This window comes from Heterocephalus glaber, unplaced genomic scaffold (genome assembly GCF_053883595.1).
Source record: "Heterocephalus glaber isolate CG9 unplaced genomic scaffold, H.glaber_assembly_v1.0 deba00001813, whole genome shotgun sequence".
In the NCBI taxonomy this organism is placed as follows: domain Eukaryota; kingdom Metazoa; phylum Chordata; class Mammalia; order Rodentia; family Bathyergidae; genus Heterocephalus; species Heterocephalus glaber.
The window spans coordinates 80872-93122 of NW_028258484.1; the positions used below are offsets into that span (position 1 = coordinate 80872).

The 12251-nt window shown below is 44.8% G+C and overlaps 1 protein-coding gene across 4 annotated transcripts; it reads right to left on the reverse strand.

Moving 5' to 3' along the window:
• Window positions 1-611: 611 nt before the first annotated feature.
• Window positions 612-11111, reverse strand: LOC101711783 (uncharacterized). 4 transcript variants are annotated; one of them, XM_021247531.2, is made up of 4 exons: window positions 3505-4379; window positions 2026-2144; window positions 1279-1337; window positions 612-988 (listed from the first exon to the last, which is right to left on the reverse strand). In XM_021247531.2, the coding sequence occupies exons 1-4, from the start codon at window positions 3985-3987 to the stop codon at window positions 717-719; spliced, it is 933 nt and encodes a 310-aa protein (XP_021103190.1). In that variant the 5' UTR covers window positions 3988-4379; the 3' UTR covers window positions 612-716. The 4 variants fall into 4 exon arrangements, with proteins under 4 accessions (XP_021103190.1, XP_021103191.1, XP_012922478.1 ...); XM_021247532.2 differs by having other exon boundaries at window positions 614-988; window positions 1213-1337; window positions 2684-11111; XM_013067024.3 differs by having other exon boundaries at window positions 614-988; window positions 1213-1337; window positions 2331-11111.
• Between the last annotated feature and the right edge of the window lie 1140 nt (window positions 11112-12251).

Below are 12251 nucleotides of genomic sequence, written 5' to 3' on the forward strand. Positions count from 1 at the left end.
AAGGGAGGAGCCCCCGGGGGAGAGGACACTGTTCCTGTGTAGGATGACTATCTCTGTGTCCTTTCATTCATTATTCATTTGTTGCCGTCCATATTTTACTGTAATAAGTATTTATTGTCTAACAAAAACTAATGACAATTTATTGACTATGTGATAAGAAATCATTGGGATCTATCTAGGATTTTCCTTTCCTAGAAAAAGCAAGACTGAACAGTCCCTGCCCAGATTCTGTGGTCGAAGACCATATGGTTGCAGTATTGTGGAAAATAGGGCAGGAGAAGGGGGAAAAAATAAGAACCAAGAGAGTATGTAAAGGTTCATATTTCCAATGATGAATGTCATTATAGTGTATGCCTAAAATGTACCAATAAAATAAAATTTTTTTTTTGGTACCGGGGATCAAACTCTGGACCTTGTGCTTGCAAGGCACGTGCTGGAACCACTGAGCTAAATCCCCGGCCCCAATAAAATAAAATTTTTAAAAAAGAAAAATGTACAATAGGTAAGTTACAGGGACATAAGATGAGTGGTGGCCAGGATCTAGCAGGAGGGGAGAGGGGAGGAAATACCTTTGGGTACAGAATTGAGGGAAATGTTGTAGAATGGGACAGTGGTGAAGGTTGCACAACATTGCAAATGACTGAGAATGCAGTGAGCTGATCATTTTAAACAAGACAAAAATCTTAAATTTTATTTACATTAATTCTATCATTGACTTATCTCTGAGAAATAAGGGTAGCAATAAATACAATAATAAGTAAATCAGTAAGAGAGGGGAATGGCGGGTGTGGGTCAAGAGCTCTGTAGACCTCCCTGTAGAGTTCAAGAGATGAGATCTGCTGTTGAGCCACCAGGAGTTCCAGCTCTGCAGCTGGTGAAGAGGTTCCAGGTGTTGGCTCTCGTTGTGGGGCCAGAGCTGGTGAGGGAGCTGCAGGTGGAGTGGGCAGGAGGTCAGCAGGTGGGACTTCATCGGAGGCTGGAGCTGGCACTGCAATTGCAACAGGAGAAAAAATCAGCAACTGTCCAATCCCAGGGCAAAACCCTCCACCTGTCAGAGAGAGCTGTGTACACCGACATAGCCCCAGCAATCCCTCCCAGCCTGCATCTCCCCACTGACTCCTGAGTGTCCCAGTGTTCCTGGGTGACTCAGTATCTCCAAGCCTCACTGTGTTCCAAAGCCCATCTCCTCCCCACAGGCCCACAGGCCCATACCACAGTCCTCCTGGGGCTCTGCCTCAGGGGGTTCAGGAGGCTCCAGCTGGTCCAGGAGAAACTCACCCAGGGAATCCACCTGGGGGTTGAGCTCCAGTGAGGAGTCAAGGACAGAAGAGGTGGACCTGGGGAAGGCAGGTAGGCAGCAGAGTGAGAGGCTTGGTCTTTCCTCCCACAGTACCTGCCCAGTTCACCTGCAGGGATGGACGGGTGGGCCTCCTGCCCAGTCTGTGCTGTGTCCAGCCCCACCCACTTCCCACCCTCAATGGGACAGTGCAGTCCCAGGCAGCTCTGAGAGGCTGACAGAAGGCTTCTTTGGAGGGTGGCCTTGTTTGGTGGTGTGACACCTCTGCCTTCTTCAGGGAAGCCTGACACAATGTCTCTCTGCCCCTCCCCACTGGCAGGTCAACTCCATGAGGACAGGAATAGGTATCTGCTGTGTTATTGCACTCAAGGGCACAGGGCTGCTGCTCCATAAAAATCTGGTAAGTGAGGGGTTAGTAAGCGTCTGTGAGTGGGAGTGAGACTTGTCTCTAGCTTATGCAGCAATGTGTTGCCCAGTTCTCTGTGCCTTTTGGGGCTACCTCCTGTATTCTTTGTATCCACATTTAGGGAGGCCAGGAGCAGTAGCAATATCTACCTTAATGTGAGCAATATCTGTTCTGCTGCCCAGGCTGACTTTGTGGCCCCCAACATTGAAACCCAAAAAGGGTGTGATGGCATCTGCTCTTCTTATAGGATCATGGTCAATACCGAGAAAAGTAACTGCACCTAGTGTCTCTTCATGTTTATTTATAGATTTATGGCACCCACCTGCTCTTCCTATCCAGGAAGTCCTGTTCTGGGGCCTCTGTCAGGGTGTGCAGTGCATTTGCCTGCACCTTGCTCGCTGTGCAGCCCTCTGCCAGGCTCTGGGAATACTGATTTCCCATCTGTAATGAGACAATGGTGAGCGGTGGATACAGTGTCCCACCCATGACTTCTCAGTAGGGTTTTAGGGTAAAGCAAAGACCACACTCCAAATGGTCCCTAGAGGCTCATGCCAGAGGGGGCACAAGAGGGGCCCAGGAGAATAGGGATTCCCTTACTAAAAGTTCAGTTTCACAAGAGACACTTACAAATACTAGCATTATCAGACCAGCTCATTAGCTGTGGAGAGGTCGTATATAACTCCATGCATGAAAAACAGCCCACGAGTCCTGAGACAACCTCCCATTATAGAGATGAGAAAACAGAGGCTCATCTGAGGTGGCCCGGTCATTTATGAGGTCACACAGAGTGTTCCCAGGTTTCTGATGAAAAGTCCCCACAAAAGAATCAGGGCCGGCTTTGTTAGCCTAGTAAGGCAGAGTAGCTGTGTTGAACATTTCCCTTAAACAATGTCTTTTAGGCAAGGTGTGCCCCAACCTGTGACAGCAAGTGCCAGACAAACGACAGAGTAGCATGGGCCTGATGCTGTGGGCAAGCCCACCTCTGCTGATGTGATGATGTGTAAGAGCTGGAGACAGGGTAGAACTGTAGTCAGGGCAGTGCCACATAGACTCCTGTGCCTAGGATTTACAATGAGGTGAAATGGCAGAATTAAATCATGACAGGAAGTGAATTCTGATGTTCACACCAATGTGTGGACAGTGACCTTGCCCCTGGCCAAGTGAGTGGCTGAGCAGAGAGGATGTTGTAGACGAGAACATGGACCTCAGACTCCTTTGGGAACAGGGCCATGGGCCCGCTGTATACCAAGCCCTGGAGGGAGGGGCTAAAGGTGTTATCTGGCCCCAAAGGTCCTCTCAGTCATCCTGTGGCCCTCAGTACAGTCACTTCTGCTCACACACACACCCTGCCCCCAAGTTGGCATCTGATGTTATTGTGGGGCCCAAACGTATAGTGCAGGCACATGGCATACAGGCCCCCAGTGACCAGCTCCATGCTGATGTCATGTGTATATCTGTGTTGTGACAATGCCCAGCAGTTGGTAGGGAAACATGAGGCTGTACTAGACCATAGTTTGTGCTGTTTTCGTTCCAGATAACCTTGTGCTCCCCAAACAACAAGCAGCCCTGTCATAGGCTTCTGCCTCAGGAGGACAGAAGATGACAATGGAGCTGTGGACAACCACTTGGACACTGCCCTTCTCCTCTCTACCCTGTCCGGGGTGGGAATGTGACACAACTCCAGGCTCATAGCTCCCACCACCTGTGCCTGTCCAGGAGGACTTCTCTCAGCACCCTGTTCCCCCTCCCATCTCCCACACACTCTGAGGATGAAGTGCTGGATTTGGGCCAAGGGACTCACAGTGGTGTCCAGGTCTACATAGACCTGTAGTGGATTCGGTGCCTCTGAGCAGATGAAAGTCAGGCCTCGGGACACCTGCCCTGGGCTCTCTCTCGTCTCTGGGCATCTGGGGGCTGGGTCTGGTGAGACCTGCCCTGGGCTGCCCGTGACTGTTGGGTGGTTCCTGATGAGGGTCCTGAAGCTTCTGGGCCGAGTGAACCATCCTCTCACTCGTTGGCAAGTGGTTTCCCTGCGTGGGGTCCGAGGCTGCGGCCTGGAGGCCTGGGAAAGCAGCACAGCATGTTCGCTGCTGCCTATTTCCAGCCAAGTGACTGGGAGGGCAGTTGGCGCTAGACCGTGGTGCCTGGTGACAGGGTTCCAAGGTCTGTTTGGACCTGTCACCAAGGAAGTGAGGTCATGTGCTGGAGTCCTAGGCTGAGCCTCCCCTTCAGATAAGAAGACCCTATGCACCTCTGTCTCTGAAGATACAGTGCTCACTGTCATCACTTAGACATCTGTCAAATTTTAGAATGATTTTCTTTCTTGGGCCAATTTCAACTTCATTTCAATAAGGAGTATGGAGATATTTCAAAATTTTCCGTATCAGTTTTCCTTAAAAGGATATAAAAATTTTAAAGTATTACCCCTGCATCTATAGGAGTGGAAGATTCATAGGAGATTTTAAGTTTTAGGTGCATATGAATGATTACTTATTCATACATAGATACCAAACTCAATCACATTCTGTAGTATGCCTTACTTGACATGGTGTGAGGCAAGATGGCAGGTGGTGATTGCAAGGTGAAGTCTTTGTAAGGCTGTGAAGCTCATCACCCCAGTGCTGACAAAGAACACATGCACATATTACTTTCCTTGTGGCCACTGTTACCACTTCCTGTCCTCCCATCCCAAGCAGACCATGAGCTTTGCATCCCTGGTGGATAGTTTGCCTTTTCTAGAGGTGATGGGACTATAACCCTTCAATAGCAGTGTTCTTTGGTAGGTCTTACTGAAGCAGTGTCACCATGCTGCATTCCCCCTGTGCTGTTGCTTGTCAGTGGTGGAGCCATTGCACGCCATTGTGTGAGTAAAGCACAGCTTATTCATGTATCCATCTACTGATGTAGCCACTTGTCCTATTTCCAGGGTTGATCCTAAAAAGTGAAGCTGCCATGAATCTGTTTGTATAGATATAGACTTTCATTTCTTGGAGAAACACCTAGATATGAAATTGCTGAATCATCTTTCTGGTGTATATTCTGCCCCAACCTCTCTAGTGCTGGTTTCCATCCTCCAATCTGTCAATGCCCACAGATGCTGCATTTCAGATGGTCAAGGATGGAATGACAAAGGACTGCAGACCTGAAAGCTGTACCCCAGCTGCTCTGCAAACTCCACACATTCCTTCTGCTCATGACTCATCAGCTTGGATCTTGGTCATTCTTTGCAAATACAAAAGTGAGGAATAATTGCCCTGGGCTTTGGTGATTTTCTTCCCCAATAAAACTGAGTCTGTATTCTGAAGAAAAGGATCAAATGAAGTCAGGTGTACACAAACAGACTTACTTTACCCTAAGCTCCAAGAAGAAGGGGAGGAACTACCAGGGCCAGGGATTTAGCTCAGTTGTGCCTCACTTGCCTTGCAAGTGCAAAGTCCTGAGTTAGATTCCCTAGTACCAAAACAAACAAACAAACAAAACTAGGCACTAGTTCACCTGTTACCAAGGCAGGTCCTGCTTGCCTGGCACTCAATGTGCTCATCGCTGCAACAGCAGGTTTGCAGAAAATGTGATGATTCACAAAGTGGCTGTGCATGGAAGTGACCTCAAGCCTGCCTCCCTGAGGACAGGGTTTAGGGCATCTGTGGGATAAATAAACAGGTGAATGGTGATTAGAGGGCAAGTGTTCTGTGGTCTGCGCATACATAGTAGGGCTACTTGGTTCTTCATGGGACACAGGTTGAGAAAGTGGCAACCTCAGTGTGGTCTGAGGGAGGAGTTCTTGGACTTCTGATGTCAAAATGTCACCATCAAAAAAAAAGTCACCATCAGACATTTGTGCAGGTGCAAGCACTCCAGTGATCTGTAGTGTAGATGGTTTGAGCTAGACTAAAACAACCTCCAACTTCTTGAAAAACAACTAAGACAGCCATTCCCATTGTGACTGACACATCAGAGGTATTATGGAAGGCAAAGCTAGTAGGCATCTAATAATATATTGCTTAGCTATATAACCCTTGAAGTTGGTAATAAAAGCAAGTAACCAAAAAGCAAGGGAAACTAGAGTGCCAATCAGTTTTTCCCTGGGTTTTCCCCTCTATTTTAAGAATAGAGAGAGGGAGGGGAGGTGCTTAGCAGTACGATAGAAAGGTACAGAAAATGTCCAAATTGGTAAGCAGAAATAGAATGAATCAAACTTCAGAAGAAATAAAAGGTAAAGTACTTATTCATAACAGGATAAGGAAAGAATAAGTTCAAATAGTACATAGGTTGTCAGTATGATATAAACAAACCCTAGCTATACATTATTTACAATAAATAAATGCAAAGCTGCATGATAAAGAAGAGGTGGCTATAGTTATGTACTTAGGCAATAACAAATTAAAATATGGCAGGTCTGGCAATATTAACTTTAAAGTGTACTTTAAGATCTAACCTGTAATGTGTTGTGATGGAATGTGACGGTGAAAAGGAAAATTAGCCAGGTAAGGTGACACCTGCTGCAATCCCAGCACTCTGGGGGGCTGAGGTAGGAGAATTACAAATTCAGGCCCAACCCAGGCAATTTAACAAGACACTGTCTCAGTGTTTAAAAAGTGGGGAGAGGATGCAGTTCAGGACTGGGATCCATTCCTAGTATCACAAAAAAGAAAAGAAACTCTAACATGAAATAAAATGATGTTTAAACACACAGAGCAAAAGTGACTAGAATTGTACAGCAAGCTTAAGATAATAATACATTTGCTGGGGGAGAATTCAATACATATTTTTCAGAATTAGATCAAGTAAATAAAAAAGGATGCTACAGAGGAATAATTAATACATGTTATTTAATAGGTGAAGCTTCTTCTGTAAACAGAAAATATATGTCATATTCATATGTCCATGGAATCACTGCAAAAATTAATTACATATTTACTCACAAAACGTTAACCATAGAAGTAGAGAAAAAGGCCATATTTTTATCATCTTATAATATTGATAATAAATACTAATAGCATGACTAATAAAATACTGTACCATTTGAAAATTAAGAAACATGCTTCTAGAAAACTCTTAGAGCATAGATAATATTAACAGGGAATTAAAAACTATTGAGAAAGCAATGAGAATAAGAGCCCTTCATTCTCAAACTTCTGGGACATATCAAAACTGTTTTCAGTGAAAACATTAAATTTAAATGCCTTCTGTGTTAAAATAGGAAGACAAAAATAGAAGGACTTATATGGATAAATACCAAAAGAAACCTGGCAGAAGGCATTGATAAAGATCAAAATAGAAATTAGTAGGCTAGAAAACCAATATATATTTGTATTTACATTTACTGTAGAAAGATGGGCAACCCTTCCCATGGATTGCTCTTCACAAACAAAAACTTGAGCTCATCCTGAGTTGAACTTTCCCTCGTAACGGAAAAGGGGACTAGTAGACATGTACACAATAAGGAATGAGAAACGAGACATGAATACAGGTCTAGGAGAATTAAAAGAATTCGGAAGAAAATGCACTCAATTCTCTAGCAATAAGTCTGAAGATCTGGAGGAAATGAATCCTGCAGCACCTCCTAAAGAGGAACTTAGGTGAAATTCGCTGGATGAAACTTGTTTCTGTCACTTACTGGCTATGTGGCCTTACTTAGCCTAGCCTACCTGTGCTTCAATTCCCCATCTATAAAATGGACATGATAATATTCCTTTACCTTGGGTGCTTGTGAGAATTAAGTGAGTTAATACATCCAGGGGGCTTTTCCTGGCACACAGTGAAGCCTTGGACATGGTGGTATTATTAAATAATGTGGGCACCACAGGCTATTTGCAAGAAAATAAACTTGGACTTCCATCTTTATATATAACATAAATTATTGATGGACTCAAAGTAAATTTTTAAAATCCTTTTTAGAAAAATCAGAGAATTGGAGTAACAATTTGAAAGCAGGGAAGACCTTTCCAAACTAAAATGTAAAAGATTCTATTTGGCTACATAAAACTTACATGATAAATAAAGTTCATGGACGCAGGATAGAGTGGGCCACACGAGTCATGCAGAAGGTGATGATTAGCAGAGCTCTTCAGCAAAGACAAGGAGCACACAAAACCCTAACAGAAGAAGCACCTGTGTGAGACAGGCTCCACCTTGCCCACAGGGAACAATGGAGAGCATGTACCCATCAAGTTGTCTGAAGCTACAGCAAGCTCATGGGCCAGCCTTGGAGGAAAGGCATCTGGCAACATCCAGAAAGTTAGAAATGCAAATATTCCCAGGAAACTCTGACATAGAAATAAAAACACCGGTAAGTTCAAGACATTCATGGAGCATTTGTCAAAAACCGGCAGCTAATCGATATCTTATCAACAGAGAATGTTATGGTCTTGTGCATGCTCCACATGATTCATACTGGTGTCAGCCAGGACATGAAATGGACCTGAGCTCTCTGGCTATCCTGGAGTGATTGTCCCCACATACCCCACAATGGGATCAGAAAATGCAGATAATGTATGTGATGAAACCTCTACGCCATTGGTGTTACTGGCTGCCTTAGCCTTCTTCTATGGTAACAAATACTTAGAAAGAGAAAAGGGTTACTGTTGGCTTACATTTTGGAGGCTTTCATCCATGGTCAGTTGCCCGCGCTGTCTGTGGTGAGGCAGCCTGTTATGGTGAGAATATATAGCAGGGGAAGCTGCTCACGTCATGGCAGCCAGGAAGTAAAAGCAGACAAGAAGAAGGATTGGGGTTGCAATAGCCCCTTCAAGGTTGTGCCCTCAGGGACCTAACTTCCTCCCACCTCTTAAAGCTTTCAACTTCTCCAATTAGCACCGCAAGCTGGAGACCAAGATTTTGCTATATGGGCTCTTCCAGGACACTCTCAAACCAGAGCATCTGTGCACTGTCCACAGTGGCACTTGCCAACCATTGGGAGAAAAAGACCTCCTTTTTAACAGTGTCAATTTCCAATGTGTCATGTGTATTTCTGTTTTCTGTGTGTTATATACTAATCGAGGAAACCATAGAAAAAGCCTAATAGCGTATTTACAAGATGCTGGGCCAAAGCAAGACTGAGCTAAAACATTTTTATCACATTAAGCCGTGTTTATAAAATTATATTTGTGTGAATCTTATAAAGAAATAAAAGTTAAAGCTTCAGTATTTTGGAGTAAATGTTATTTTTATAAAAGTACATTGGTTTGTGATGATCTGGGGTGGGGCTTCTCAAAACCAGGGAGAACAATAATGACAAATGAAGCATGCCCTGGTGTGCCTGCCTGGCATGCCTATTTGGCATGGCCCCATGGCATGCCCAGTTGTGTCTCCTCCAGGAGACTGGGGTGGTCTGCAGGGGGCTCTGCAGCAGGGTCAGTTGCCTGACCCAGGCAGGTTGGGCGACCCAGGCATTCCTGGTGCCAGGTGGCCAGTGCCTAACTCACCACAACTTGCACTTTGCTACACCCTGCCCAGCAGGGTGGTTTAGCCTAGACAACCCTGGCATTGCCACTACCAACCTTGTGTTATGCTAAATGCCCCCACTTGGCTGTGCTTTGTCCTTTCTCAGCCATGGCTCCCTGAAAGTGGAAAAGTCTGAGGATGAGGTAAGGACTGAGGACCTCTGCAGCACCCTTGAGGAAGCAACTCCCTTTTTCTCTCTCACTTCCTTGGGCTGTAATCTCACTGCTTCTCTGACCCAAAGCACTGCAGCTGGCAGCAGATAAAAGATGGAAAGGCCCAAGGACTCCTTCCCTGCATTTCCCCAGAAGGTGTGGCTAGGTGGACGATGCCTGGCCAGGCCAGTCCAGTCTTGCCATCAGCTCCCCACAGAGGGTCTCTGATCAACACATTCCGCCATCCATAGGCTCTTTAAGTTCTGCAACCACAAATTCAACCAGCCTCAGATGGAAAATATTCAGAAAGAAATTGCATCTGTGTTGAACATGTAGATTTTTTTCTTGTTATTTCCTAAACAATGTAGTACAACAACTATTGACACAGCATTTGCACTGTATTAAGTTACAAGTAATCTAAAGATGACTTAAACTATATGGGAGGATGTAGGTAGATGATATGCAAATACTACACCATTTATATAAGGAACTTGAGGCACTGATGGATTCTGATGTCCTCAGGAAGTCCTGGGGCCAATCCCCAGAGATCACATATGGATTACTCTAGTTGACTGATAAAAAGCAGTGTTCCCTTGCAGTTCATTATTGGCCATTAGAGAGTTGTTGGCCAGAGCCTGCCCACTGACTGCAGTGATTGGAGAGGGCCCTGGAGGGGTCCACTCTAGGTCAGAAGTAATATGCACCTACATGAAGCCAAGTTCAGTGCCCCATCCCATCTATCATACCCTCTTCATCAAGCCAAGCCCTGGAATTCAGACTCAGGTCAGCAAGTCCCCCTACTGCTGTTTCATCTGGAAGGTAACTGTGATCACTTCTTGGCCTTTTTGCTAAGATGAAGTGGAAGGTACCTGTGAAGGACCCCCAGACCACTGGAGGATGCTACAGGGGATCTGGGTGGTGAGGTGATCCTATGGTAGGAGGGGCAGGGGTGGTCCCCCTGAGGAAGAGCAAAATGGCAATGAGAAGCACTGGAGTTATTGAGAGGAAGGCTGGGTCAGAGAAGGAGAATACACCCAGGTGAAGTGTCTTATCTAGAGGCAAAGGCCTATTGACATGCACCATATTACATTTCAGTCAGTGGCAGGCTGCATATACAAGATTATCTGGTATTATGATACATTTATTTTAAAATAAACTATTTAGGGGCTGAGATGTAGCTGAGTGGCAGAACATGTTCTTAGTCCCTGGGTTCAATACTTACTAACAAGTAACTATTTTAGAATCACTTTAGATCTATAGAAAAGTTACAATGATAACAGAGTTCCAGTATGTCCCAGGATCCCATTCAGCAACTCAAGTTACATTTAGCTGTGATGTTGCTATAGGGTTATCTTGGCTATGACCTTCCTCATTTTTGATGACCTTGACAATTACGAGGAGTGCTGGTAGGTATTGTGTGAAATGTCTCTTGGTTGAATGTCTGGTGCTTCCCTCATGATTGGACTGGGGTTATGGACTTGGAGAGGAAGGCCTCAGAGATAAAGTGCCCTTTCTACCCTATCACATTAAGGATACATACAAGCAACATGACTCATCACTGTTGATGTTAACCATGGTCCCTGGATGAGGTTGTTAGATTTCTCTCTCCCCATGCCCCATCAGTACTGTCCTTTCTGGAAGGGTATCACTACCATAGGTGTAGCTTACACTTAAGGAGTGGGGAACGACTTGTGAAGGCAAAGTAGCTACATAAATTATAAATTAGTATGTTATACTAAAGTAATTGGGATGGAGGTGTAGTTCAGTGCTATAGCACTTGCCTAGCATGTGCAAGGCCCTGGGTTCCACTGCAGAAGATAAATAAAAATAATAAAAACAAGAAAAAAAATTTAAAACGTTATGGATATATAATTTATAAGCCATACCATTCATCTGTTTAAAGTGTACAATTAAAAATTTGTAAGTTTGTTTTTGAGCAGCACCCACTACAGTCTATTATGTAAACATTTTTGTCCCTCTACAACAGTGTGGCGAACCTATGGCACACATGCTGCAGCCAGCCATCTGTTATCATTGAAAGTTCTAAAAGTTTCACTGTCACTGCCCTAGAAGAACTCCACACCCATTCTTGCCTTCACTCCCCATTTCTGCCTCCAGTGTCTCCCCAGGGTCTGGAAACCACTAATCTACTTCCTGTCTTTTTATGAATTAGCCTTTTATGGACATTTTATCTAAATGGAAACATGCAATATGTGAATTTGGGTGGCTGGCTTTTTTCACCTAGTGTCTTTTTTGGGGGGTTTTTTTTTTGATACTGGGGATTGAACTCGGTTCCTTGCACTTGCAAGGCAGGCGGTGGAACCACTGAGCTAAATTCCCACCCTGTGTCATGTTTTTAAGGTTCTTTCGTGTGTTGCCTTTGCTTCCTTTTTATGGCCGGATAATCATCCATTGTAGGATACCGCATACCACATTTTGTTTGTCTGTTCATCAACTGATGGATATTTGAGGGGTTTCCACTCTGGAGCTGTTAAGAAAAGCACTGCTGTGAACATTTGTGTGTAGGTTTTCTGTGGGCACGTGGTCTCATTTCTCTTTCATATAGGCTTAGTAATGAAACTGGTAGGTCATATGGTAACTCTACCTATATAATCCTTTGAGGAACTGCCACACTGTTTTCCCAAGATGCTTCACCATTTTACACACCTCTAGGCTTTCACCAACACTTCTGTGTCTTTTTTACTATGACAAGAATAGCTGCAAAGTCCGTGATACCAAAATCCCTTCTCTCTGCTTTCTAGTGCCTGGGGAAGCAAGAGTGTGGGAAGCAAGAGTGTTGGAAGAAAGTTTGATGGGCACAGAATGGGAGCTGCCACATGCCATCAATCTCCAGTGACATCAGCCCCTGACTTAGGAAAGGGGAAGTTGGCAGCCTGCTCAGTCATGGCTCTGTGAGGGGTCCTGTCGATGCCGGCTGCCCTTTCTGCTCATG

What these genes read in the sequence shown, in the direction of transcription:
- LOC101711783 (XM_021247530.2), bottom strand. Translation starts at nt 3,987, where the DNA reads ATGACAGTGAGCACTGTATCTTCAGAGACAGAGGTGCATAGGGTCTTC. An exon ending in TTCCTGGATAGGAAGAGCAG is followed by an intron (nt 1,338 to 2,025) that starts GTGGGTGCCATA and finishes TGCCTTCCCCAG; the next exon opens with GTCCACCTCTTCTGTCCTTG. An exon ending in AGAGCCCCAGGAGGACTGTG is followed by an intron (nt 989 to 1,212) that starts GTATGGGCCTGT and finishes TTGCAATTGCAG; the next exon opens with TGCCAGCTCCAGCCTCCGAT.